This window comes from Sycon ciliatum, chromosome 2 (genome assembly GCF_964019385.1).
Source record: "Sycon ciliatum chromosome 2, ocSycCili1.1, whole genome shotgun sequence".
Taxonomy (NCBI): Eukaryota; Metazoa; Porifera; class Calcarea; order Leucosolenida; family Sycettidae; genus Sycon; species Sycon ciliatum.
This window is the reverse complement of record NC_088644.1, coordinates 18937029-18961169: the sequence shown is the minus strand read 5'-3', so window position 1 is coordinate 18961169 and position 24141 is coordinate 18937029. Positions and strand designations below refer to the sequence as shown.

Sequence of the window (24141 nt, the reverse complement as noted above, 5' to 3'; positions counted from 1 at the left end):
AATCAGGGAACTGGCATCCTTGGATTATTGCACGAACCGGGTGGCGATGGGCGTGTGCTAGTCACAACGAGTTCTGCTATTGCAAAACGCATAACACATCATCTAGCATCTGGAAGACCCAACACCAACACCCCTATTTTACACACTGCTCCAGACCGCACAAGTACTCCAGCAGCTGCAGGAGGTGCAGCATCGTCCCCACTTTCTACCACTCGTGATGATGCTGCAGTTATCTGCTCAAACATTCACGTTGTGCTGCACACTGGAGGCGCGAACTCACAATACCAACAGTGGCTGCTAGCCATCGCATCCAGCAGTAACCAAGCAACTCAAGTTGCTCATTGAAAGCGTTATACTTATAATCCGTTGTTTTGTACATTGATATACCCATGCATGTATGTATGTATGTATGTACATTATAGTATTATTATTATTATCAAATTTTTGATAGGGCAATCCCCACAGGCCTAGGCTAAGGCCTTCTTACAGGGTACCCTAGAAAATGTATGTACATACTCACAATATACAACAAAGATGTGAATAACACAATTCAGTTGTGACTGTTGCATGGGGTATTGTCTGGGATTGGTCTATAGCAAATGCTTCTCGCCCTACATAGTCAAAGTCAAGCTTGAATGAAGTCGATACACTCATTTTGTCAACAATGCTGAATCTGACTTTCAAGTTGAATATGCAAAATCCGTCACAAATTTTGTTTCTCACGGAGAAACGAGATGGTGGACATAAAAATCTATTTTTGTAGAGCCTTCCTATGGCCTTGAAGAGCAGATAATGACCATAAAATGGACCATGTTATTGTCTCGATTCTCCACTATTCAAACAAGTCTAAAGATCGGTCTGCTGAAATACGCGTTTTGCCAAATCACATTCTGGGCTACCTTGGCCTCTCACAGTGGTCTGGTCATATGTTGTGGACATTTTCCAAAGGAGACAGTATTGTAGGCCCCTCCATACCCACTTTCAGGATTTTTGAAGCATTACCAACTGGAATTTTACGCCTTTAGTGAGAAATCATTGAATTTTTGCCGAAAAACATAGGTACAATAACACCCCCATAGCTGGGGAACCACATAATAAACCTATCCTTGAAATAGCCCAGACCAGTTCTCTAGGTGTCTGGCCATCTGAAAACACACAGTTCAGATCGATTTACCATAATATTTTTTGCTCCCTCTTCGGGGTTGAGCCCCCTTAAAATCTGTGAACCAGCAAATGCTTTCTTCTTGCGTGTGATGATTAGAATGTCAATTTCGCTTAGGAAGGTCAGAAAGTACAGGCGATTTGACTGAAAAGAAAGTTTTGAGACACTGCTTGACATTATGAACGTTATAGTACATGGACCATACCTGTGTGGTAATAAAAGTAGGCATCAGTGTACATGTATGTAGTAGCCTATGCGCTTGCAACATGTGCATCACGAACTACCGTAAAAGCCCGTAAATAAGTACCTGCCCGAAATAAATACCCCCTTCATTCTTTTGACTCTGTCTGTTGAAGACAAGTGCCGATAAACATACTGCCCGAAATATGTACCGTTACGGTGCGCACATGCAACGCGTAGCATGCATATCTACATGAAAGTGACGTCTCCGCTACACACAAGTCGGGTCCGAAAGTTAGTTCCTACCCGAAAGTCAGTATCCGCCCGAAAGTAAGTACGGGTGTGGGCACTAAATTCGAAAGTAAGTACGTATTGATTTACGGACAGCGGTTTTACCGTATGGGTGTACTAACGACTAGGTTTTGCAGTGCAATCGCTTCTCATCTTCTGGTGACATGCATGAGGACCGTCTTGATCCATGTTTGGGGAGTGAGTGAGGGTGCTAGTGACTCGGGGGGGGGGGGGGCTTCTTCTGTGCTACCAGGTCCACATGGATTTCTTACATGGAGATATGGTTGGTTAGTTTTATTTGAAGTCAATTAACAAGCGGGCCGCGTGACATTTGCCGAATCACATTATACTGACTAAGATTACACCCGTGCTTGAGAAGTGCACACGGCTCGGAGCTGGTATGCATTCTGCAACATGCTTGGCCTGCATTCCCCCATTTTTCTGTTCTTGCTTTGTACAATTTGGAGGTACACATAATATTTGGAACTCAAGTTACTTGTCTTTCTGTCCCCAAGACTGAATATCTTCATCAAGAAGTCTTGGTTGCATTCATTGTGCCTGTACCTTGTATAGTACATGTACTGTTGTAGACATGTGTCAATGTTTGTGAGGACTGTACTAAATTTCATGGCTTTAGTTCTTTCGCAACTACACTCGTTTCTCTCTTATTTGGGTAGTCTGGAACCGGGTGCTGCCCATAACTTTAAAATATCAGTAACTCTGAATCACTCAGGGCAAGTTGCTGCCTGATGATCGGCTAAAACCGTGAAACTCAGAGTTACAGCTGAAACGCTTTTGATTCCTTTTTTCAAGTGTGTGTAACTCTGAATCACATGCGTTTTGATGGGGAAGTGCCAGAGATCTGGCCTATGACATCACTTTTTCACAAAATTTGCAAAATAATACATGACAGTAATATTTCTACTAAAACTCTTCCACAGGGTGCCCAGTAGACCGAAGTACCCATAACTTCGAGGTCCGGATAAGATATGAGTGTAACAAATGTGATGCTGCATTTTCCAGGGTCACAGTCATCGCCCTTTATTGCATTGAAAATCTGGTCCAAAGTTGTCCCTGTGCTTTGTACCCCATGCACACTTTCTTTTTCATACTTTTACAAATAAGTACAAATTGGAAAGTGGCATTGTGCCGCCAAGAGGGGATGGTGTGGCTTGTGCTCCGATGTAGCTCTGACCCTGAGATACCAATTTACAGTGGTGTTTGATGAATTTTCACTGCATTCTTCCAGGGATTGAGGGACGTTTCCTGCATGCATGCATGGAATGTTTTGATTGGTTGAGCTAATTGCAATACAGCATTTGAATTATGTAGTACAGTTTGCCACAGGAAGTCGTGAAAAGCCATGACTCACTGGTTTCCTACAAAGATTAGCAATAGGAGAACTGCAGACAGCAGTGCACAACTGCACAAATTTCATGTACATGTACATGCGATCAAGGGAAAAACAAAGGTTAAAAATCCAAAGAAGTGTGACACATGACGCGTAAGTATTACAGAAAGTGAGGGCTAAGATAAAGAGTAAGTGTGACAAATGGGCATGAACAGTGCAGAAACAACTCATGAACACGGGGTGCAAACGCACGAAAATAACCTAAGTGCTACAACATGTTCTTTTTGCTTACACAAATCAGGCTTATGCGTACGAATACAAACAGCTTCAAGGACCTTCAACTGCTGGACACAACGACACAGTACAGAGAAGTGAATGGTCCTTGAAGCTGTTTGTCAGTTGAAGGTCCTTGAAGCTGTTTGTATTCGTACGCATAAGCCCGATTTGTGTAAGCAAAAAGAACATGTTGTAGCTTTAGGTTATTTTCGTGAGTTTGCACCCCGTGTTCATGAGTTGTTTCTGCACAGTTCATGCCCATTTGTCACACTTACTCTTTATCTTAGCCCTCACTTTTTGTAATACTTACGCGTCATGTGTCACACATGTACATGCACTGTACAATATCAGGAAAAAAGAAAGAATCAAGATGAAGTATACTGGATTCGAACTCTGCTGGGCACCATGCACGTAATGAGGTTTTGTGGCTAAAACTTTCGTTTTAAAAATCAAAATCCACTGAAAACCATTCCAAACCGGATATTCAGCTAAAACTGGCCGGAAATATAACTTTGCCGATTATTATTATTCCGACTCCCAAACTTAATTTTCTTCGATCCAAGACCCACACAAACGCAGCTGTGAAGAAAAAATTTCAAATTTGGAATGAGAACAAACTAAAAATCAAAATCGACAAAAGTCTGTTTAAAAACGCACTGAAGTGTTTCTATTTCAGTTGTAGACCCGTGTCCAGTTTCCAGTTTTGTTTGTCTAATGGTTGCCTTTTGGAGTTTGTCTAATGGCTGCCTTTTGGAGTGAAACGGATAGCCACGCCTAACAACCTGTTCTATTTTGTCCGCAGCTCAGTGGGCCCCGGGGGTAGTTTTGACTTGGTTTTTCACTGATTCATGGCTGCTATTTCTTGTACCATTAACTCTTTGTCTTGTATCCCTATGCAGGTTCAAAGCAGATGTTCAGACGCTCTTATTGGAGTCCCATGCCACACCTGGCTCTGCAGAGGTCAGTTCGTGTGTGTGTGTGTGTGTGTGTGTGTGTGTGTGTTGGGGGGTGGGGGTATGGGTGTGTGTGTGTGTCTGAGTGTGGGAGGGGGAGGGGAGCATGTTATCAATTTGACTGTGTCGGTGTTCTTATGGAGGGAAATCTTTCTCTCTGAAATTGTATGTTCTTAGAGGATGCCAATCTGACCGGAGTCCATACTGAATGAATTTCGTATCCAGATTAGATTGTGCACATGACACTCGCACTCTCAGCTTTACATTAGAATTGCTACTGTATAAGTAGAAATATTCGTCTGGAATTTAATTTCGTCTTTTTCGTCCAAGGAGCTTTTCGACTAAATTAAATGCCGGACTAATGTCGATTTGTCAAGCTTTTCCATACACTCTTATGATCCATGGACGAAATTTTCAACCGGACGAACTCCTTTTCTTTGGAGTTGGACGAAATTATTGACCGAAGAAATTTTCTGCTTGTACAGTATTAGTGTTTTTCATTATGAAGCACTACTGCATCCAAATCAGTGAAGCACTACTGCATCCAAATCAGTGAAGCACTACTGCATCCAAATCAGTGAAGCACTACTGCATCCAAATCAGTGAAGCACTACTGCATCCAAATCAGTGAAGCACTACTGCATCCAAATCAGTGAAGCACTACTGCATCCAAATCAGTGAAGCACTACTGCATCCAAATCAGTGAAGCACTACTGCATCCAAATCAGTGAAGCACTACTGCATCCAAATCAGTGAAGCACTACTGCATCCAAATCAGTGAAGCACTACTGCATCCAAATCAGTGAAGCACTACTGCATCCAAATCAGTGAAGCACTACTGCATCCAAATCAGTGAAGCACTACTGCATCCAAATCAGTGAAGCACTACTGCATCCAAATCAGTGAAGCACTACTGCATCCAAATCAGTGAAGCACTACTGCATCCAAATCAGTGAAGCACTACTGCATCCAAATCAGTGAAGCACTACTGCATCCAAATCAGTGAAGCACTACTGCATCCAAATCAGTGAAGCACTACTGCATCCAAATCAGTGAAGCACTACTGCATCCAAATCAGTGAAGCACTACTGCATCCAAATCAGTGAAGCACTACTGCATCCAAATCAGTGAAGCACTACTGCATCCAAATCAGTGAAGCACTACTGCATCCAAATCAGTGAAGCACTACTGCATCCAAATCAGTGAAGCACTACTGCATCCAAATCAGTGAAGCACTACTGCATCCAAATCAGTGAAGCACTACTGCATCCAAATCAGTGAAGCACTACTGCATCCAAATCAGTGAAGCACTACTGCATCCAAATCAGTGAAGCACTACTGCATCCAAATCAGTGAAGCACTACTGCATCCAAATCAGTGAAGCACTACTGCATCCAAATCAGTGAAGCACTACTGCATCCAAATCAGTGAAGCACTACTGCATCCAAATCAGTGAAGCACTACTGCATCCAAATCAGTGAAGCACTACTGCATCCAAATCAGTGAAGCACTACTGCATCCAAATCAGTGAAGCACTACTGCATCCAAATCAGTGAAGCACTACTGCATCCAAATCAGTGAAGCACTACTGCATCCAAATCAGTGAAGCACTACTGCATCCAAATCAGTGAAGCACTACTGCATCCAAATCAGTGAAGCACTACTGCATCCAAATCAGTGAAGCACTACTGCATCCAAATCAGTGAAGCACTACTGCATCCAAATCAGTGAAGCACTACTGCATCCAAATCAGTGAAGCACTACTGCATCCAAATCAGTGAAGCACTACTGCATCCAAATCAGTGAAGCACTACTGCATCCAAATCAGTGAAGCACTACTGCATCCAAATCAGTGAAGCACTACTGCATCCAAATCAGTGAAGCACTACTGCATCCAAATCAGTGAAGCACTACTGCATCCAAATCAGTGAAGCACTACTGCATCCAAATCAGTGAAGCACTACTGCATCCAAATCAGTGCATCCGCTTGGTCCACCCACACGTTCGCTTGTACCAGAAAGATTAAAAGTGGGAGTTACGACAAATGATTTTGGAGGGCACGACGAAATAGAATTTTTTTAATGTGAAGGTGACGAAGCAAACGCTGATGGTACATGAGGCAATGACTGAATATGGTAGAATAGCTCATCTTGTGTACACACTATGTCCAGCAAATATGGTATGCACATTGTGTGTCCCATTGTTTTCTGCCTGCTTTGGAATTCCTTGTTTGGTCATGTTAGGACTGTCAATGTGGTATACCAAGCGAATGCAGTATTTGCTCGGCCTCTTTACTTGAATGTGATACTCAACTGGACAAGTTGCAAACAACATGCAACCACCGCTTTTGTCAAGACTGCTGGGCAGCTCATTTCAAAGCTCGTATTGATACCGTTCCAACAATGGGTAAGAACTTACCCATACGTGTACTTCTGTTTGCAGTCTTTCATTGTCGCTGGTGCCACCTCCGATCCCTCCCTCGCGTTACCACTGGAGTATTGCAACACTGCATAGTGTTTTTATCCGTTATGGATCTTTGCTCTAGCGGAACTTGTCTTCCCTTCGTTTGATTGAAACGGTGTAGGAGCATTAGAAAGTTGTCTGGGAAGATATTTTTGGCAGGGAGTTGGCATCTAATGTATCACAAGTACAAGTAGATAAATTAGATAAACCTTGTTTTTGTTCAAACATGTTGTTGGTACTCTTAAATGTTGTTGGCTGACAGCATGTAACAAGGTGGAGGACACTGTGTTCGGAAACACTGACCTTTCTACAACCATCCACGGTTGGTAGAGAGCATAAGAGAGGTAAAAAGAAGAAAAACAATTCAGGATAAAAATAGCTACTATTTTTTATGAGTACAGTCAGACCTCGCTTAACCGCACACATCCGTTTTCCACAAAATTATCTGGATAGGCGAGAGAACCGGATAATCGAACACGGGTTTTGTTGGATGCATCACATATTCTGTACATCTGTAACCAGCTATGTTCTTCCGGATGGCGAGTGATCCGGATGAAAGAGGACCGGATAAGCGAGGTCTGACTGTATCAAGAAGACATCCAGGAGTGATCACAGAATACAAGACTGACGTTACGAGAAGTCTAAAAATTCCCCTAGAATAAAGAGGGTCAGAAACCGGGTCTAAGACCCATACGGTTCAGATGGTCGCAACCGACCGGGGCTCTACCAACCGTGGATGGTTGTAGAAAGGTCAGTGTTTCCGAACACGGTGTCCTCCGCCTTGTTACATGCTGTCAATCAACAACAAGTATAGCGCTTATAATTACGTCAAGCACTGTGTTGAAAATTTGAAATTGGTCTCAGAACTGCAATCAAAAAAGGAAAAGAAAAATCAACCGATTTTCGGCTCTGAGGCATCATCAGGATTGATAAGAAACAAACAATGAGATGGACCAAGTATAGCAATCTGGGTAGTATAGCACTCTGGGTAGTAATACCACAGCACTCTGGATAGTATAGCGCTCTGCATTGCTGACTAGTTAGCACCCACATTGAGCACTCTGATCTGTTTTCAAGGTCACACTATCCAGAGTGCTATACTAGTCTCACCTCACTTTTTTTCTTCTCAGTCCTGATGATGGGCCAGAGCCGAAAAATCAGTTGATTTTTCTTTTCCTTTTTTTGTGAATGCAGTTCTGAGACCAATTTCAACGGAGTGTTTGACGTAATCATTGATGAATTGGCTTCAGTGGAGGCTGTGAACCCTAGAAAAGATATGGCATTTGTTGGAGAAGTCTTTGTTTGGGTTGTAACTGTCCTCTTTTTTTCCAGCCATAGAATGCCTGGCATGTGATGTCCATATTGGTGATACATTTGTGTGTCAAGTCCTGCAAAATGTCTCCAAGTACCTGCAGCTTTACAAGCGCCTTGCATTGACCCGCTATGTACTGGTAGGTGCAGGTACATGTACATGTTGGTTTTCTTGAGGGGCGTGTGGTCTTTTTGCTTGGTCAGCCTATCTTACTGCATTTCCTGATGGTTGTCATGGCGACCGAACCTGGAACACCTCCCTGCAGCCACTTCTATATGAAATGCAATAGTTGATTGTTAGGCAGTGTTGCCGTCAATTATTTTCCACTTTAAACAGTTTGAAGTATCATCTGCGTAAGCAGTCATCCTTCGCTGTGTAGCTACAACTACTGTCACCAACTACTTCAGTATAAAACAAAGTGCTGCTCAAGTGGAATTGCCAGACCTACCTGTTTCATAGTGGATAGTACGCATGCCTGCCACTTCTTGTGTACAGGCACATCCCTCGCTAACTTGGTGTCCTGGTGTGGACTGTCAACTGGTGATATGGGCCAGGGAAAGTGCACCGAAGCAAGTTACCTGTGTTTGTAGTGCACAGTTTTGGTAAGTTGGCCTTGTGTCTGGCTTAGCACTTCTGTAGTTTGTATTGTTTCAAGAAGAAGGACAAGAATTACAGTGGTATATAGCACGTCCCATGAGTACATCCGATTTCCCAGTCCAGCTAAGATACAGGACAACAGATTTAAGCTGAGGAACAATTTCTACTTCGGTCAAGCTATCATCAACGCTTATATAGTCACATCTCGCTTATCCAGTCCTCCTTTATCCAGACACCTCGCCATCTGGAAGAAAATCACTGGTAACCGATTTACAGTATGGGTGACACCTACAACATAACCGGACCTCGCCAGCCACGTACCGATGCATGGTTTCTTTGTGCAAATGGTTCTAATGTGTACAAAAGCTTCGCCGTATCCGGTTTCATGTTGCATGTAGAAGCCAGAACCAATGAGTTGTACAAAAAGAAGGGGTTGTATGACTCTCTGACCTACTGGCTGCATGCACTTGTCATTTTTCTTGCTGGTTTTACAGAGTGTGTGTGCTAACTGTACTGCATGGGACCCACATACACGAACGCACAATTTCGCACCCTTTTATGACACATACATACCATACGTATAAAGTATGTGTGTTTCGTTATCATGCTCCCTCGCCTATCCGTGTGTATGTGTGTGTGTATGTTGTGTGTGTATGTTGTGTGTGTGTGCGTGTGCGTGTGTGTGTGTGGTGTGTGTGTGTGTGTGTGTGTGTGTGTGTGTGTGTGTGTGTGTGTATGTTGTGTGTGCGTTGTGCGTTGTGTGTGCACATGTGTGTATGTGTGTGTGTTTGCATGCAGTGTGTGTTGTCTGTGTACTGATCTCTGTGTGTATGTGCACATGTGTTCATGTTTACAGTTTTTCCTGCCGTGATGAATATCATGCACCGCTGTCATGCCAACTGATGGTTGAGTGGAAAACTCAGCGCGCAGCAGAGTCACAGTCTGCTATATACATTGTGGCTAATACCAAACCGGTATGAATCCCCTGCTCCTCTTCATAGTTGCTAATACGGGGAATCTCCTGCCCCTCTTCATAGTTGCTAATACGTGGTCAGTATTGTATAGCAGGAAATTTTCGGACGGAATATATTTTCGGACGATTTCGTACACGGCCTCTGATCTGTTGTACTTGAGTACTAAAATAAATTCCGTACTAAAATTTGTTCCTGTGGTAATATATGTACACTGTGCACTATACATGCGTACCGCATGCGAACACGTGCATTTAGCATGCAGCACTGTACGAAAATAAAATCCGTGCGAAAGGTCGAAATTCGGCTTTGTCCGAAAATATTTCCGTCTGAAAATTTCCTGCTATATAGTATATTACAGACAGACTTGCTTTTGCAGCAGCCACCTGGTTGACTTCACTTCATAAATGCTCTTGCTTGACATGGCAGACTAAATCAAGTTTTGACATGGTGCCACCTTGCTCAATTCACGCATAGCTTTGCTTAGGTCACAGGGTTTGAGAGCACAATTATAGGAAATGATTTGATGTGGACATGTATTTTGCTTCCCTTCCACTAAAACAGGTCAGTGGCATAACGCAGTAAAAAATGATGATATTGGAGTACAGCATTACATTCTGCAAGAATGTTCATGCCGGGTGTTGATGATCTTTACAAAGATAGGAGTGCGTATGACCTTTTCCTTCACGGTTGGAGCCTCACGTATTTAGGAGGATTATTGCTGACATTGGTCTGTAATGCTCTGTATTAAATGCTCTGTACGGGTTTGTACGGGTCTGTACTTCGCGGTATTGTTCAATTTGTTCTGTATTGTTGTATGGTGCCCTCTTTCTGTTTGTTCCTACTGGTCTAGTGTCCGAAATGCAAAGTGCACATTGAAAAAAGTGGCGGCTGCAATCACATGGTATGATTCTAGACAAGCACAGTGATCTTACAAGGGATTCTGGTCATTCCGGTCAGGCGACCAATTTCCGATATGAATGCCTGGGTCTGTGGCTTTTGCCAATTACTTGCAGGTGACAATAATATTGAGGTGCAAAATCCATTGAAAAATCCACCATGAAATCCACAATCTATGCGAGGTAAAGCCTGTTCAGTGTTCAGTGTTGTAAAAAGTACTAAATACCTAGGTGGCAGGTCCTCTGCGTGAGGGCTCGCTCACACTGCGACTGAAGCACTTGTCCTTGTGCTCAAGTGGCCAAGATGCATGGCAACGGCATGTACATGTACGTGACCTTAGCGCTGCGGTTACATTTGAATGTTTTTACTTTCACCTCTCGATGGTTTGCCACGGCTTATGCCGTTGAGTCGCATGGACGTAAATGTATTTAGAAGGGAAACGGGCCTAAAGTCCAGGTGCATGATCATCAGGCAGAAATTTTGAACTACTCAAGCACACAGGCGAGGAGAAAACTGGCCCTGGTGAAGAAGAACCAATCAGCCACCCGTCAGTGTTGGAGGTTTGAGCTTTCGCCCCGGCCTTTTATGAAATAAGAATACTCATTGCCTCTCTCAATTTCAACTTGAAATGCAAACATTTGTCTGAACGCCGAGAAATTTGAAAATGTAGCACCTCTCTTTGGACTTTTTAGGCATTGTGTGAGCATGGCTATAATAATTTTATCACATTTCTGCAAGATGCTGTCAATTTGATGCGAGCCTCATGTCGCAGTGCGAGCGTGCCCTTACCGGCTTGCATAGCTAGCTGAGCCACAGGTAGCTTGTCCACTGCACTCTTTGTGTCACCATCATTGCATTTCAAATTGTGTTTGCCCTTTTAGGTTTACTGTACTGGTAGAAATACTCAGCAGGAATTAAATTCTCGACCAAGGAATTGTCGGAGTAAATTTAATTTAATGTAGGACTGACGTTAATAACATCCATGGACGAAAATTTCCATTAGCAAACTGCCTTTTTTTGGAGTTGGAAGAAATTATTCACCCACTAAATGTTCTGCCTATACAGTAGCTTGCCTGTAATACCAGCTCCTCTATTCAACAGTATTTACCATTGGATGTAAAGCTGTGTTCATAACTCTGGTGTGCACACATATGGAATTAAGCACCAATGGGTTGTATTTTATTTTAGAGTATCTCAACCCGAGCTTTCAACATACGGTCTCTTCGCTGCATACATCACTTAAAAATATAAGTTGAATTCACCAAATTTTCGGGCATGGCCCACCTTCACTGTGAAAACAGTCAACAAGGTCAACTGTTTTTCAGGTACTCTAATAATAAAATGTGTATTAAAGTGGCTGCATGGGAGTCGGCGAGTGCTTGGAAAAGTTTGGATTGTATTTGTTCGGAAATCAAATTCAACGGGTTATCTTTTTGATAAATCCTGTGCAACTACGTGGTTGTATTTTTTTCAAAGATATCTCATCCAACTGGTTGTATTTATTCAGAACTGGCATAGTCACCAGTTGCCGTGATCAAGTAACTACTTCGAAGTAGTACTTTTTAATGTCATGCAACTTGATTCATGGTGTTTTGTGAAAACTTGAGTGCAAGTTTGGTAAACCTTTGGATCCACTTTTCCCACATACTGTACAGGCAGAACATTTCGTCAATCAATAGCTTCGACCATCTCCAAAGAAAGGGATTTCGTCCTGTTGTAAATTTCGTCCATGGGTGATGAGAGTGTATTGAAAAGCTGGACAAGTCGACATCCGTTCGGCATTTAATTTAGTAAAAAAAAGCTCCTTGGACGAAAAAGACGAAATTAAACTCCTGACGAATATTTCTGCTTATACAGTACAGCATGTACCGTATTTTCCTGAGTATAAGCCGCACTTAATTAAAACATCACTAATCCACCCAAAAAGGGGTACGGCTTATGCTACGATGGTCAAATTAACGGTGATAATGATAAATAGGGTAGATGTCTGTATTTCGTGCCAAAAAATCTGGGTGCGGCTTATACTCCGGAAAATACGGTACATATTCATGTCAATAAACCTTAGGATTCATTATGTGCACATAAACTCGATGCTTCTAGTGGCAGAGTATGTACACAAGAAAAAGGGCAACTTAACGAATGTGTCATTACAATAAATGCATGCACATCATTTCTTCCGAAGCGTTGCAGAATCTGCCCTATCATAGTCTTCTGTAAAAATCTAAATTCACAACTCATGTGCGATATTTGTTCTTTGTGCTCTTATGTTTGTAGGTTTGCCGCCATTGCAGTTTCAGTACGTAGCACATGTTCTCATCTATCTGTATCTCTACTGTAGTGTGCAATTGCTACAGTCATGGGATATATCAGACTTTCAGTGCAGACTGAGTCCTTGTAATACATTACCTCTGCAGCCTAACAAATGCTAGGTATTATCCGCTCTTGTACATGTACCTCATTGTCCACAGCACACTGCGTGCAATCACATCCGACAGGGACCGAAGATATGTGTTTTTCATTCCAGAGATTTGCTAGACGCAGTACATCCGGCAAAGGCAGGGTCCAGTGGTGTGTGTGTAGGGGGGGAGGGGGGGGGGGGCATGAAGGCGTTGTTCGCACCTACCACATGGGCAAATGACATAGGCGGCGGCTGTACTGCCTAGAGAAGCTGGATTGGGATTTCGGTATCCTCTATCCTCTATACTGTACTGTCTTCTAGAAGCCTGCTTTGAATGCAAGCCTGATTTTTGAAAATAGAACATTGCCGTATAAACATTGTTTTAGTGTTAACGTACATTGAACACCTGATTTGAATACAAGGCTGGTTTGAATGGAACCCAAACGCTGACATAGGTTTGTACAAGAATACGCCGAGCCTTTATGTGCGGCATTACGGTATGTCCCGCACCACCTTACAAACCGTGTAGAGGTTTTCAACTTTTCATCTGCACCAATACAAGCAGAAAATAGGGGCCTTGGGCACATAGTCTCTCGTTGCCCAGTGTGGTGTGTCACCCCCACTAGTCTTGTCCGAACTCTACCTCTACACTCCTCTGTATTGGCATCAGCGATGGTAATGTCTGAGGGAGAGGCATCATCACAGGTATTCTTGCTGGCAGCTGATCTGGCTGCCCAGTATTCTATATTGTTATTGTTGGTGGAGTGTTTGTAAATTGCTTCTGTCACCTCTTCACCTAATTCTTGGCTTTTACTGTGCTTTATTTCTTTATTGTGCAGACTATTGCTGGGTGTGTGGAGGAGGTTAGTACTTTCTGGTGCCCGTGTATCTAATACAATGTACATTTTGTGTGTCACATCCCTCTTCCCATTTGTATTGCAGCACAAATACCTGCATGTATGCTGTACTGCAAACACACATACAAACACACACACACACACACACACACACACACACACACATGTGCGCGCACACACGCTCATGCACACACACACACGTGCACACGCGTGCACACACATGCACACATACACGTGCATGCACACACACACACACACACACACACACACACACACACACACACACACACACACACACACACACACACACACACACACACACACACACTGACCCTGACCTTGAATGCGAGTGGGCGCATGATAGTCGTGGTTACTGTTCCCTTCGTGAAATGTGTTCAGAAAGACGCATGGCTGTTCAGATCACCGGGATGACTTTCTTTCTTGGGAGAGCAAGGATGCTGACAAGGCATATGCTCTCGGTTAGCCGAGCTTCAACTGGTGGTCTCGTACAGTCCAGCATTGCTATTGAATTGTGTCTTGTGCACGATGGTGTGGTGCAGGAAGGACTTGGTTCTACGGTCCCCACTATCTTGCAGCCTGGCTTGTAATACATACAGTGTAGAGCATTGACGCTAGACATTTCCGTGCACACATACACTCGCTGTTGACCCTGGTACTCTATCCGCCCATAATGTCATGCTCTGTTATTGCTTGCAACTCACAATCTTGGCTACTGGGAGACTAACGGAAGTCAATGACATCTTCTTCATTTTCATTGGCTTGCGATAAACAGAACTGCCACTTTTGTATGTGTGGGTGTGGTTGTTTTGTGTGTGTGTGTGTGTGTGTGTGTGTGTGTGTGTGTGTGTGTGTGTGTGTGTGTGTGTGTGTGTGTGCGCGCGTGCGTGTGTGTATGTATGTATATGTATGTATGTATGTGTGGTGCATGGGGTGTGAGTGTGGGTGGGGGTGGGTGGGTGGGTGCGTGCGTGTGTGCGTGTGTGTGTGTGTGTGTGTGTGTGTGTGTGTGTGTGTGCGTGTTTGTGTGTGTGTGCGTATGCTGATGCTCAGATTGGAATTCGCATGGTACCCAGTACTATCACTGTAGCAAGTACAAGCCAGATACAGTGAAAGAGAAAGAGAGAAGCAGCCAGCAAGAATCTATGAAAAGATATTTCTTTTACTTTGAGCGGGTAGGGGGCCGTCCATAATTATTATCGATATTTTACACGAAGAGGAAAAGTTTCGTTTATGGGTGGGTAGGTCAAGGGGCCCTCAGGAGTGTCTGGTTTTTTTTTCTTCATAAATGACGCCGCTTATGGATGTGTGAGCGTGTGGGAGTGCGTCCTTGTCATGTCTCTAGTGCCTACACATGACTAGTGTTCCCATTTACATGAGAAAATAAGCCTGTGCTTACAGTTGCTTGTCACTTATCTGGCAGTCAGTCATCCGGCACGTCAGTTATGTACATTGTTGTCCTTTTCCTTTCTTCATCCTAACTATATTGGCTCACTATCCAAGTTCAAATTAGCTTCAGTTATCCAGAATATTATCCAGGATATCCAATTATCCAACAGCGTCCGGTCCCATGGGTGCCGGATAACTGACACACAACATTATTAGCACTGGGCTTATTTAGACACCGGTTTAGTTGACGGAGGTATGGGCCAGTCTGGGGGGGGGGGGGGGGGGCTTCAGATGTGTGACTGCGAATTCTGTGTGCATTTTATTTCTCAAAATGCACATAAACACACAACTGTAAAGATGCGTGAATGATAAAATTTGGATCAAGGTGTGCTTGTTCATGTTCCTGCTGCCTTATTCGGCTGTCACTTATTTTTCCCAAAAGTTGGAGCAACACCAGAATAGATGCAAAGACCAGAAACTGAAAAGGCGCACTGTCCTTGAGGAAATGCTTGCAGGTTCAAGAGGCAAAATAAAAAAAACATGGGAAAACTCGTGTATATGCCCAGTGCTTTTTTTCTTGATCGTCAACGGGAGAAAATGAGCTTGGTGAATATGGTCAGCTCGGTTTTTAGGGCAGGGTTTGTTTAGCCTGGGGCGGGCTTCATAAACCCTCCTAGTTATGTAGACAGGGTTCGCTCCCCACACCAGAGCTCGCGCTATTCCGCCGACTTGACACTTGCCTGACTCACGCTGACTCACGCTTCTATCTGGTGTTCACGAGGTGTTTGTCGCGCTGGAAACGGAGCGTCTCTGTAAGTTTGTATCCTTGGTGATGTTTGTGCCTGGAGAGCACTATATAAGTGGTGCTCTTCAGGCGCAATCTTCCTCAGCCTACTCAAGCTCAACTGATGAGGGGTGATTTCCCCGAAACACTGTGTATTGAGCAGGGAGTGGTGCTTTCTTGCAGGTTTGCTGAGTCGAAGGTTCGATGGACGTCTCGTGTTCTCTGGATGGCAGTCGTGACTCAGTCAAGTGTCAAGTCAAGTCGGCGGAATAGCACGAGCTCCGGTGTGGGGAATGAACCCTTTCTTACAAATCATCGCCGAAGTCGCAACCATTATTTTGTATAGTTATGTAGACACGCCCTAAAGTGACTGGATGGCAGATCTAGGAAGGCTTACCATAAACCCAGAGACGAATAATTCCGGGCTTATTTTCTCGTGTAAACAGGCAAGAACAGAGGCACTCAGCATACCGCCTCTGTTTTCGGTCATTGCACGAGTTTCCTTGGACTTGCTTGTACATGACACACACACAGTACAGGTGTACATGTCATATGGTGTGTTGTGTTGTGCAGTACCAAAATCATCATCAGAGCATCCTGTTGGAGGAGCGTACCCGTGAATCTGTACAGCAATCCATCACTCGGCGTAGTGAAGGGCAAGATGCCACGGGCACTTGGATTGACCACCAATACCTTGCTGATGCCTTTGAAATACTTGCGAAGGTGTGTTATTGTGCTATACGTGCGCACATGTGTGTTTTTGTGTGTGTTTGTGTGTGTGTGTGTGCGTGCGTGCTTGTGTGTGTCAGTGTGTGTGTCAGTGTGTGTCAGTGCCAGCTAGTTCAGTTGGTGGGTACACTTGGCAGATAGTTTTGGGTATGTTGCCAACGAGCTCGGCTGCTTGAAGGTGTAATGTTGCATCTACCACCTTTGTTGATTTCAGGGTTCATATACTGAATTTGAAGTATACATACCTGTTAACCCTGGACTACTTCTGGCTAGATGAACTCTTGTGTAATCAATGGTGCTAGTGAAGCTTATATCTGATTTACTCTGATTTAGCCACCAACCGTGACTAGTAACAACTTCAGCAAGTATTACCTTCTCTGGGGCAGGGGTAACTGCAGTTGGATCTCAGGACGGATACTCTGGTGCCGTCAATCCTTTTTTTGCACCTTGTCCTCACCCACTCACTGAGGTGTGGTGAGCCCATAAGTGGGATCATTTTCAACTAAATTTCAAGTCCACCCGGAGTTTGGGGATTTCAGGGGGTGTCAGCCATTGGGTGGTTCAATAGCTAGTTGAGTAATCTTTCCAAGTTTGCTTTTGAATCTCTCTCCCCACTCCTGGGGAGACCCACATGACAAGTTTGGGCAGTGAGTACAGTGAGTGAGTTGTGTGTATGTGTGGGTGTAGGTGTGTGTGTGTGTTCATACGCTGTGCGGCGTTGTGGAGTTACAATAGTTATCAGGCACCATTAGGTAGATGATAGATGTATCACGTTTACTGTGGTATATCTCACGAAAGTCATTCTTTTCGTGAAAACATCAATGTTTACGGACAAGCCCGGCTTAACCTCCAGTCCCCGTACCCTCGAATGTAGGACATACAGTGCTGCTCAATGAAATCTCATTGAGTGAGTCAAGTATGTGGCGGGCGCTGTGCAGCCTTAGGCTGCAAACACTGGGCGCTGTGCAGTTTGTACAGGGTGCAAAGGGCTGGCTCCCTTGATCAGATTCCATTGAGCAGCACTGTAGAATAAACCCCAGCCGTGGCTGCAAGGATATCACGCATGGATTTGTCGCTGCTGTTGCTGTATGTTGATGTGACTGCAGAGTCGTCATACGCTGCAGTATACTTACCCGTATGCTTATTACCTGGGTCAGACCGCTCAAGAGAGAACTCTGGTAAGGATTTGCTCTTGCTCAGCATGTTTGTCTGCTTCTCCTGCACCTCCAAGTGCGTCGGAAGCGGTACGACTGGTACGGCTCGAGCCGTACCACTTTTGGCTCCCGGTGGTCCACGCGGAACGTCCAAATCCGGTGTAAAAAAATGGGGGTATCGAGTTTGTACATGACCACGCGTGATCGTGAGCCGCGATCCGTCACCGGTGCACCAGTCAGGTCACTGCACCGTGTAACGCGTGACTAGACTGTCGACTACGGAACTGCATGGCATGTATGCGTCATGACTCGTAGATCTAGTTGGTCTCTTTGTTTTCCTTAATTAAAGGGGAAGTTAAGGCAAAAATTAAAATTTCACCAGTTGTAGTCTTCGTGGTGCTGAGTCGAATGGTCTTGGTCCGAGGAAGCTGAGACGCTCCCTTCCCACTTGAATCCCAATCGAACTCGCGCACTTCCACCGAAACTGGGTGACTGCGCCCTACGAGATGGGGATTTGTATGCAAAATGTCACTAAAAGCGCCATTTCGTTCTTATAAAAGCACGGATGACCGCGATTGGCCCATATGTTGTAGTCTTTTGGACACTGAGTCGACTGGTTTTGGTCCGATAAGGCTGCGATGTAGCGTTCCTCCTTTATTCCCAATCGAACATGGTTGAACAAGCGGTCACGTGCTCCTGCGTACACCAGTCACCTGGTCATTGTGCCTGCAGGGTACAACTTACTAGCCTGTTTGACCTTTTTTGGGTGCACTCCTGTCACTCGAGTTGAACTCGAGTTGAACCTTGGTGTGAAATTTGTCGCCTGCTGGCGTGGTGACCAGGTGATTTGGGCACCCAGGAGCACGTGACCACTTGTTCAACCATGTTCGATTGGGAATAAAGGAGGAACGCTGCATCGCAGCCTTATCGGACCAAAACCAGTCGACTCAGTGTCCAAAAGACTACAACATATGGGCCAATCGCGGTCATCCGTGCTTTTATAAGAACGAAATGGCGCTTTTAGTGACATTTTGCATACAAATCCCCATCTCGTAGGGCGCAGTCACCCAGTTTCGGTGGAAGTGCGCGAGTTCGATTGGGATTCAAGTAGGAAGGGAGCGTCTCAGCTTCCTCGGACCAAGACCATTCGACTCAGCACCCCGAAGACTACAACTGGTGAAATTTTAATTTTTGCCTTAACTTCCCCTTTAATGACTTCGTACCTTTGGAGACCCTCTGAGTTGGGTATTTTGAGTGTTTTTTGAAAAAATGTTCCCGGGGAAGTTCCCCCCCCCCCCCCCCGACCCCCTCTGACTGTCGAGCCGTACCACTTTCTACCTCCTTCCGACGCCCCTGACCTCTTGAGTCTTTCTTGTATTAAAGCTTGAAATGATTTTTGCTTTGATTTCTGCTTTCTGCTCTCCCGATTTCTCACCTATGTGCACAATGTAGCTGGGCATGCTGCTATATTTCACCTATCCGTGTCTTGTTGTTGAATTCTTTATTCTCATGATTCATCAAGAGTTCTTGTAGTTATTGTTGTTATTGTTGTTGTTGTTGTTGTTGTTGTTGTTGTTGTTGTTGTTGTTGTTGTTGTTGTTGTTGTTGTTGTTGTTGTTGTTGTTGTTGTTGTTGTTGTTGTTGTTGTTGTTGTTGTTGTTGTTGTTGTGGTCGTCGTTGTGGTCGTCGTTGTCGTTGTTGTCATCGTCGTTGGTACTGTCGGTGTCCGTTTTGTAACGAACTTTCTGTAAATGCGGAATATCAATATCTTTTCCAAGGGAATTTTTGTATGTTCTCCTCGGACCCTCCACTCTTCCCTGACACACACGTCAGGGTTCTAGCCAAAGGAGGGTAAGGGGGCACAGCGCCCTCCTACTCTGATTGAGCCCTCCACCCGTGAAAAAATGGCGCCCCCTACTCATTTGTCGATGTTTGTGTATTTCATGCCATTCAACGGAAATGCAATAGATAGTCACTAGCAGAGGGTTCATAAAGCATATTTGTCTGGGGTGAAGTCGGGGGTTCGCCCCGGCCCCGTACGACAATTTTTGAACATGGAAAAATGGGTTACGGGTACATATAACTGTTTCCCTGCCCCTCCCCCCTAGTATTTTGACCTGGCTAGAAGCCTAGAACCCTGCACGTCTATGCTGGCCATGAACTTATTAGTGAAGCGAACAGGACTTCAACCCCCAGTTACAACATTTCGTTTTGCAAAATGTTCTGATTTGCGGATGGCTCCTAACTAGTTTTCATTATTGTTGTTGCTGGTATGTTGTGCTGTTGATGTGTTGTTGTTGGTGGTGCTGTCATTGTTTGCATTATTGCATCATTGCAATGCTTGTTGTCCTATCCCTAACGACTGTGATGTTTTCATGTCCAGTTGGAGCATCAACAAGCACAGCTGGAGCATGAAATTGAAAGCCTCTCCTTTCTTATTGAGCGTGCGGCTCTTTCGGATAAACCGGTAAGACATACAAGTACTTGCAGACTATCCCTAAGATTGGGTAATATTGGACGCTTTCAACTACACATTCTGGACCCAGGTTTTATAATTCTCGAATGATCAGAATGAACGGATTGCGGCCTTGTAAGCGAACGACTGGAATTCATCACATTTTTTAATCATACCCCATAAAGATCGTGAAAATGACGACACAGGTGCACATGGGCACTAAAAAGAACATGCATGCATGCGTGGAGTGCGCAAATTCTGTCCGGAGCATTAGAAAGTCCGCCCTCTCTTCAGAATCGACGGAATTAATTCCGTCTGACGGCGGAATTTGTGTAATTGAACGGTGCATGCATTGTAACTAATCCCGAACTGGAAGAGTCCAGGCCAGTTAGGGGTGTTTTACTGTGTGTGTGTGGGGTGGGGGGGGGGGGGGGCTTCAGGGAGTGAAGCTAAGCCAGAATGCACTGGTATGTTATCCAGTAGATGTTATCCAGTAGATGTTATCCAGTATGGCTGGGATAATAAGAAAAGGCAAGGTGCAGCACTTGAGCTCACCAACACAGGCTAAGAGTGCGTTCTTATTTTCTGTTGGTTCTTGTAAGTTGCTCTCCAGGAAGACGGAGAAACGGGAAGAATAAACGAACAGATCTATTTCTTGAGTGCACAATGCCAAACATGCCATGACTTTGGGAGACATGAGCATGTTTTAGCAAGAAGAGACCACAGGTGTTTGTGATCCCTGGTTGCCTAATGGCCTGGTTAGACCGCGGCAAAACGAAATAATCCTGTGATCATAATCCGAATCTCCATAGTAACTTGATGCCAGAGCGGCGAAATCAAGTTTTGACGCTCCAAAAGTAAACAAGAATGGACCACACTTTTCCCCTCCGAATAGGAGCTTGACACTGGTACGCCGTTAACGCTGATACTCGCTGATTTTTCATCTCGATATCGAAGTGCTGAGTGGCCGCGGACAACAACAAAACTGAAAAGAATGATTGCAAGGATTGCAGTGAAGGTGTTGGAGATGCTGAGGTGAAGGAATTTGAAAGAATCCGTGGTTGGAATCCCACTTGGCATTCAAGTTGAATTTTGAATTTCGTTTTCCCCAAGTGTAGTGTGATTGTGATTTTAATCCTGAACGGATTTCTTTTTTCGTCAGGCCCCGCAAATTTGCCGCAGTCTGACCAGGCCCTACAAAGTGGTATTCCACTGTCCCGGGAAGACGGGGGTGTTTGGGTTCGAATCCCCCCTTGGATCCTTCTATTGCAACGTTGGTGCCTGGTAATGATTCGAACCCATGACCACCCCCCCTCCCCTTATGAGTAGGTACGGTGTGAGCACATAGCACCGTGTGTAGCTGTAAGCTTATGACTTGTTGTCAGCTTTCACTCACTGCAGTGCGTAGGCCTGTGTATGTTGGATTGAATATAGAATATTAATTCCCGTAGCTATACTATGTCTGGCGCTAGCCAGGGTCCACACAGCTTTAATTTGGTGTTTGTTTGTGTGTTTGTGTGTTTGTGTCACGCCTGGCGCTATCCCGTATCTGTCCCGTACCGTACCATCAAACACAGCTGGCCGCATACAGCTGGCCGCAATATTCAAATAGGGCTTTCAAACGCAAGATCATAACGTGAAGCAACTTGGAAGAATGAGTATGAATGCGAAGTGTATGGGGGAATGCATGTAGGGCGATAGTGCGGGTTCGAATCCCAGGTAATGCCTGAAAAAAATAGGAGAATTGAAAAATTTATAACATCCCTTTTCTTTTTTTGCCGTCATCAAGGCGGTAGACGGTGTCGTATCACCCTCGACCGTACCTGTCCCGTACCTGTCCCGTACCTATCCCGTTCCGTACCGTACAATCAAAGACGGCTGGTCACAATGCATATTCAAATAGGGCTGTCAAATACAAGATCATAACGTGAAGCAACTTGGAAGAATTAGTATGTATGCGAAGTGTATCGGGGATGCATGCAGGGCGAGAGTGTGGGTTCGAATCCCAGGTTATATCTAAAAACAAAAAGTAGAAACTTATAAGAATTTAGAACATCCCTATGTTTTTTTTGTCTAGGTCATCAAGGCAAAAAAGCATAGCGTAGGGCCCTAAGCTTTCAAGCTCTCTCATTCGGTGATGGGTTTAATTACCGTAAAATCCCGCCAGAGCGCCTCGTCTCTCCCATCCGCCCCTTCCTGACTTCTTGTCTGGGACGTGATCCTCGTATGACTCTTCTGTCACAGTCTGTGATGCCGTACTGCACTGCAGACGCGTGCTCGACCCGGCTGGAAATGTACGCAACAGTGCCCACCCTTTTGACCAAGGATCGCACAAACCCTGAGTTTCGACGGGTCTGTACGACTCTTGGCTCTTGACCTTTGGTGGGTGTACGAGATGCACGAACAGTTTTCGTAGGGTGAGTACTTGTTCATGTGCAGTACTGAATGCAGCAAGTAGGACTCGTCCATCCGCCCTCCCCACCCGAAGCGTCGAGGAGGTAGGGGCGCTCTGGCGGGATTTTACGGTACTAGTATTCTATTGATGACTCGTTTCTCTGAATTGTATCTGTGAGTCTCTCATTATCAGTCAATTTCCCTTATCCCAAGCTATCCTAACGCCTTCTGAGCAGCGTCTGCCCCGAAGGGTTCAGATCATTGGTACTCTACTGTACTCGGATAACATACAATGATGACGTGATTGTGTGTGTGTGTGTGTGTGTGTGTGTGTGTGCATGCGCGCACGTGTGTGTGTGTGTGTGTGTGTGTGTGTGTGTGTGTGTGTGTGTGTGTGTGTGTGTGTGTGTGTGTGTGTGTGTGTCTACATGTGGGATACTGTATAATGTATGGGTGCATTCTCGCAGGCTATCCAGCTTCATTGTCTGAATGTCAACCGGTGGCGACAATCGCTGATGGGCAATTTTTTCCAAAAGACGTGACTTGCCTCGTTTCTTCCTGCTTATTGCTGAAGTCATCATACTTCCTGTCCATACCTGCCAATGTTATTGGAAATCAGTGGAAACGTGCAGGTGTGTCTGCTGGTGCCGGACCAGCTTCTGCCTCTGTTTTGGATTGGGTGCTTTCTTTCTTGTGCAACACACTACCATGCTGTGTGTGTGTGTGTGTGTGTGTGTGTGTGTGTGTGTGTGTGTGTGTGTGTGTGTGTGTGTGTGTGTGTGTGTGTGTGTGTGTGTGTGTGTGTGTGTGTGTGTGTGTGTGTGTGTGTGTGTGTGTGTGTGTGTGTGTGTGTGTGTGTGTGTGTGTGTGTGTGTGTGTGTGTGTGTGTGTGTGTGTGTGTGTGTGTGTGTGTGTGTGTGTGTGTGTGTGTGTGTGTGTGTGTGTGTGTGTGTGTGTGTGTGTGTGTGTGTGTGTGTGTGTGTGTGTGTGTGTGTGTGTCTGTGTGTGTGTCTGTGTGTGTGTCTGTGTGTGTCTGTGTGTGTGTCTGTGTGTGTGTCTGTGTGTGTGTCTGTGTGTGTGTCTGTGTGTGTGTCTGTGTGTGTGTCTGTGTGTGTGTCTGTGTGTGTGTCTGTGTGTGTGTCTGTGTGTGTGTCTGTGTGTGTGTCTGTGTGTGTGTCTGTGTGTGTGTCTGTGTGTGTGTCTGTGTGTGTGTCTGTGTGTGTGTCTGTGTGTGTGTCTGTGTGTGTGTCTGTGTCTGTGTCTGTGTCTGTGTCTGTGTCTGTGTCTGTGTCTGTGTCTGTGTGTCTGTGTCTGTGTGTCTGTGTCTGTGTCTGTGTCTGTGTCTGTGTCTGTGTCTGTGTGTCTGTGTCTGTGTCTGTGTGTACACTACCATGCTGTGTGTGTGTGTGTGTGTATGTGTGTGTGTCTGTGTGTGTCTGTGTGTACACTACCATGGTGTGTGTGTACGTGTGTGCGTGCGTGCGTGTATGTATATATTATGTGAGAG

General features: G+C 44.9%; 1 protein-coding gene across 1 annotated transcript in view; it reads left to right on the top strand.

Moving 5' to 3' along the window:
- LOC135809044 (E3 ubiquitin-protein ligase ARIH2-like) overlaps positions 1 to 23469 on the top strand; it is a 28845-nt gene extending 5376 nt beyond the window's left edge. Inside the window, exons 3-15 of the mRNA XM_065322300.1 lie at positions 4160 to 4220; positions 6457 to 6619; positions 8009 to 8127; positions 8484 to 8590; positions 9442 to 9559; positions 10410 to 10460; positions 12731 to 12752; positions 13694 to 13717; positions 14783 to 14904; positions 16476 to 16625; positions 17738 to 17809; positions 20169 to 20252; positions 23102 to 23469. Of these exons, the coding sequence (XP_065178372.1) occupies positions 4160 to 4220; positions 6457 to 6619; positions 8009 to 8127; positions 8484 to 8590; positions 9442 to 9559; positions 10410 to 10460; positions 12731 to 12752; positions 13694 to 13717; positions 14783 to 14904; positions 16476 to 16625; positions 17738 to 17809; positions 20169 to 20252; positions 23102 to 23176 (1168 nt within the window). The 3' untranslated portion in view covers positions 23177 to 23469. The remainder of the gene's footprint in view (positions 1 to 4159; positions 4221 to 6456; positions 6620 to 8008; positions 8128 to 8483; positions 8591 to 9441; positions 9560 to 10409; positions 10461 to 12730; positions 12753 to 13693; positions 13718 to 14782; positions 14905 to 16475; positions 16626 to 17737; positions 17810 to 20168; positions 20253 to 23101) is intronic.
- The last annotated feature ends 672 nt before the right edge of the window (positions 23470 to 24141 follow it).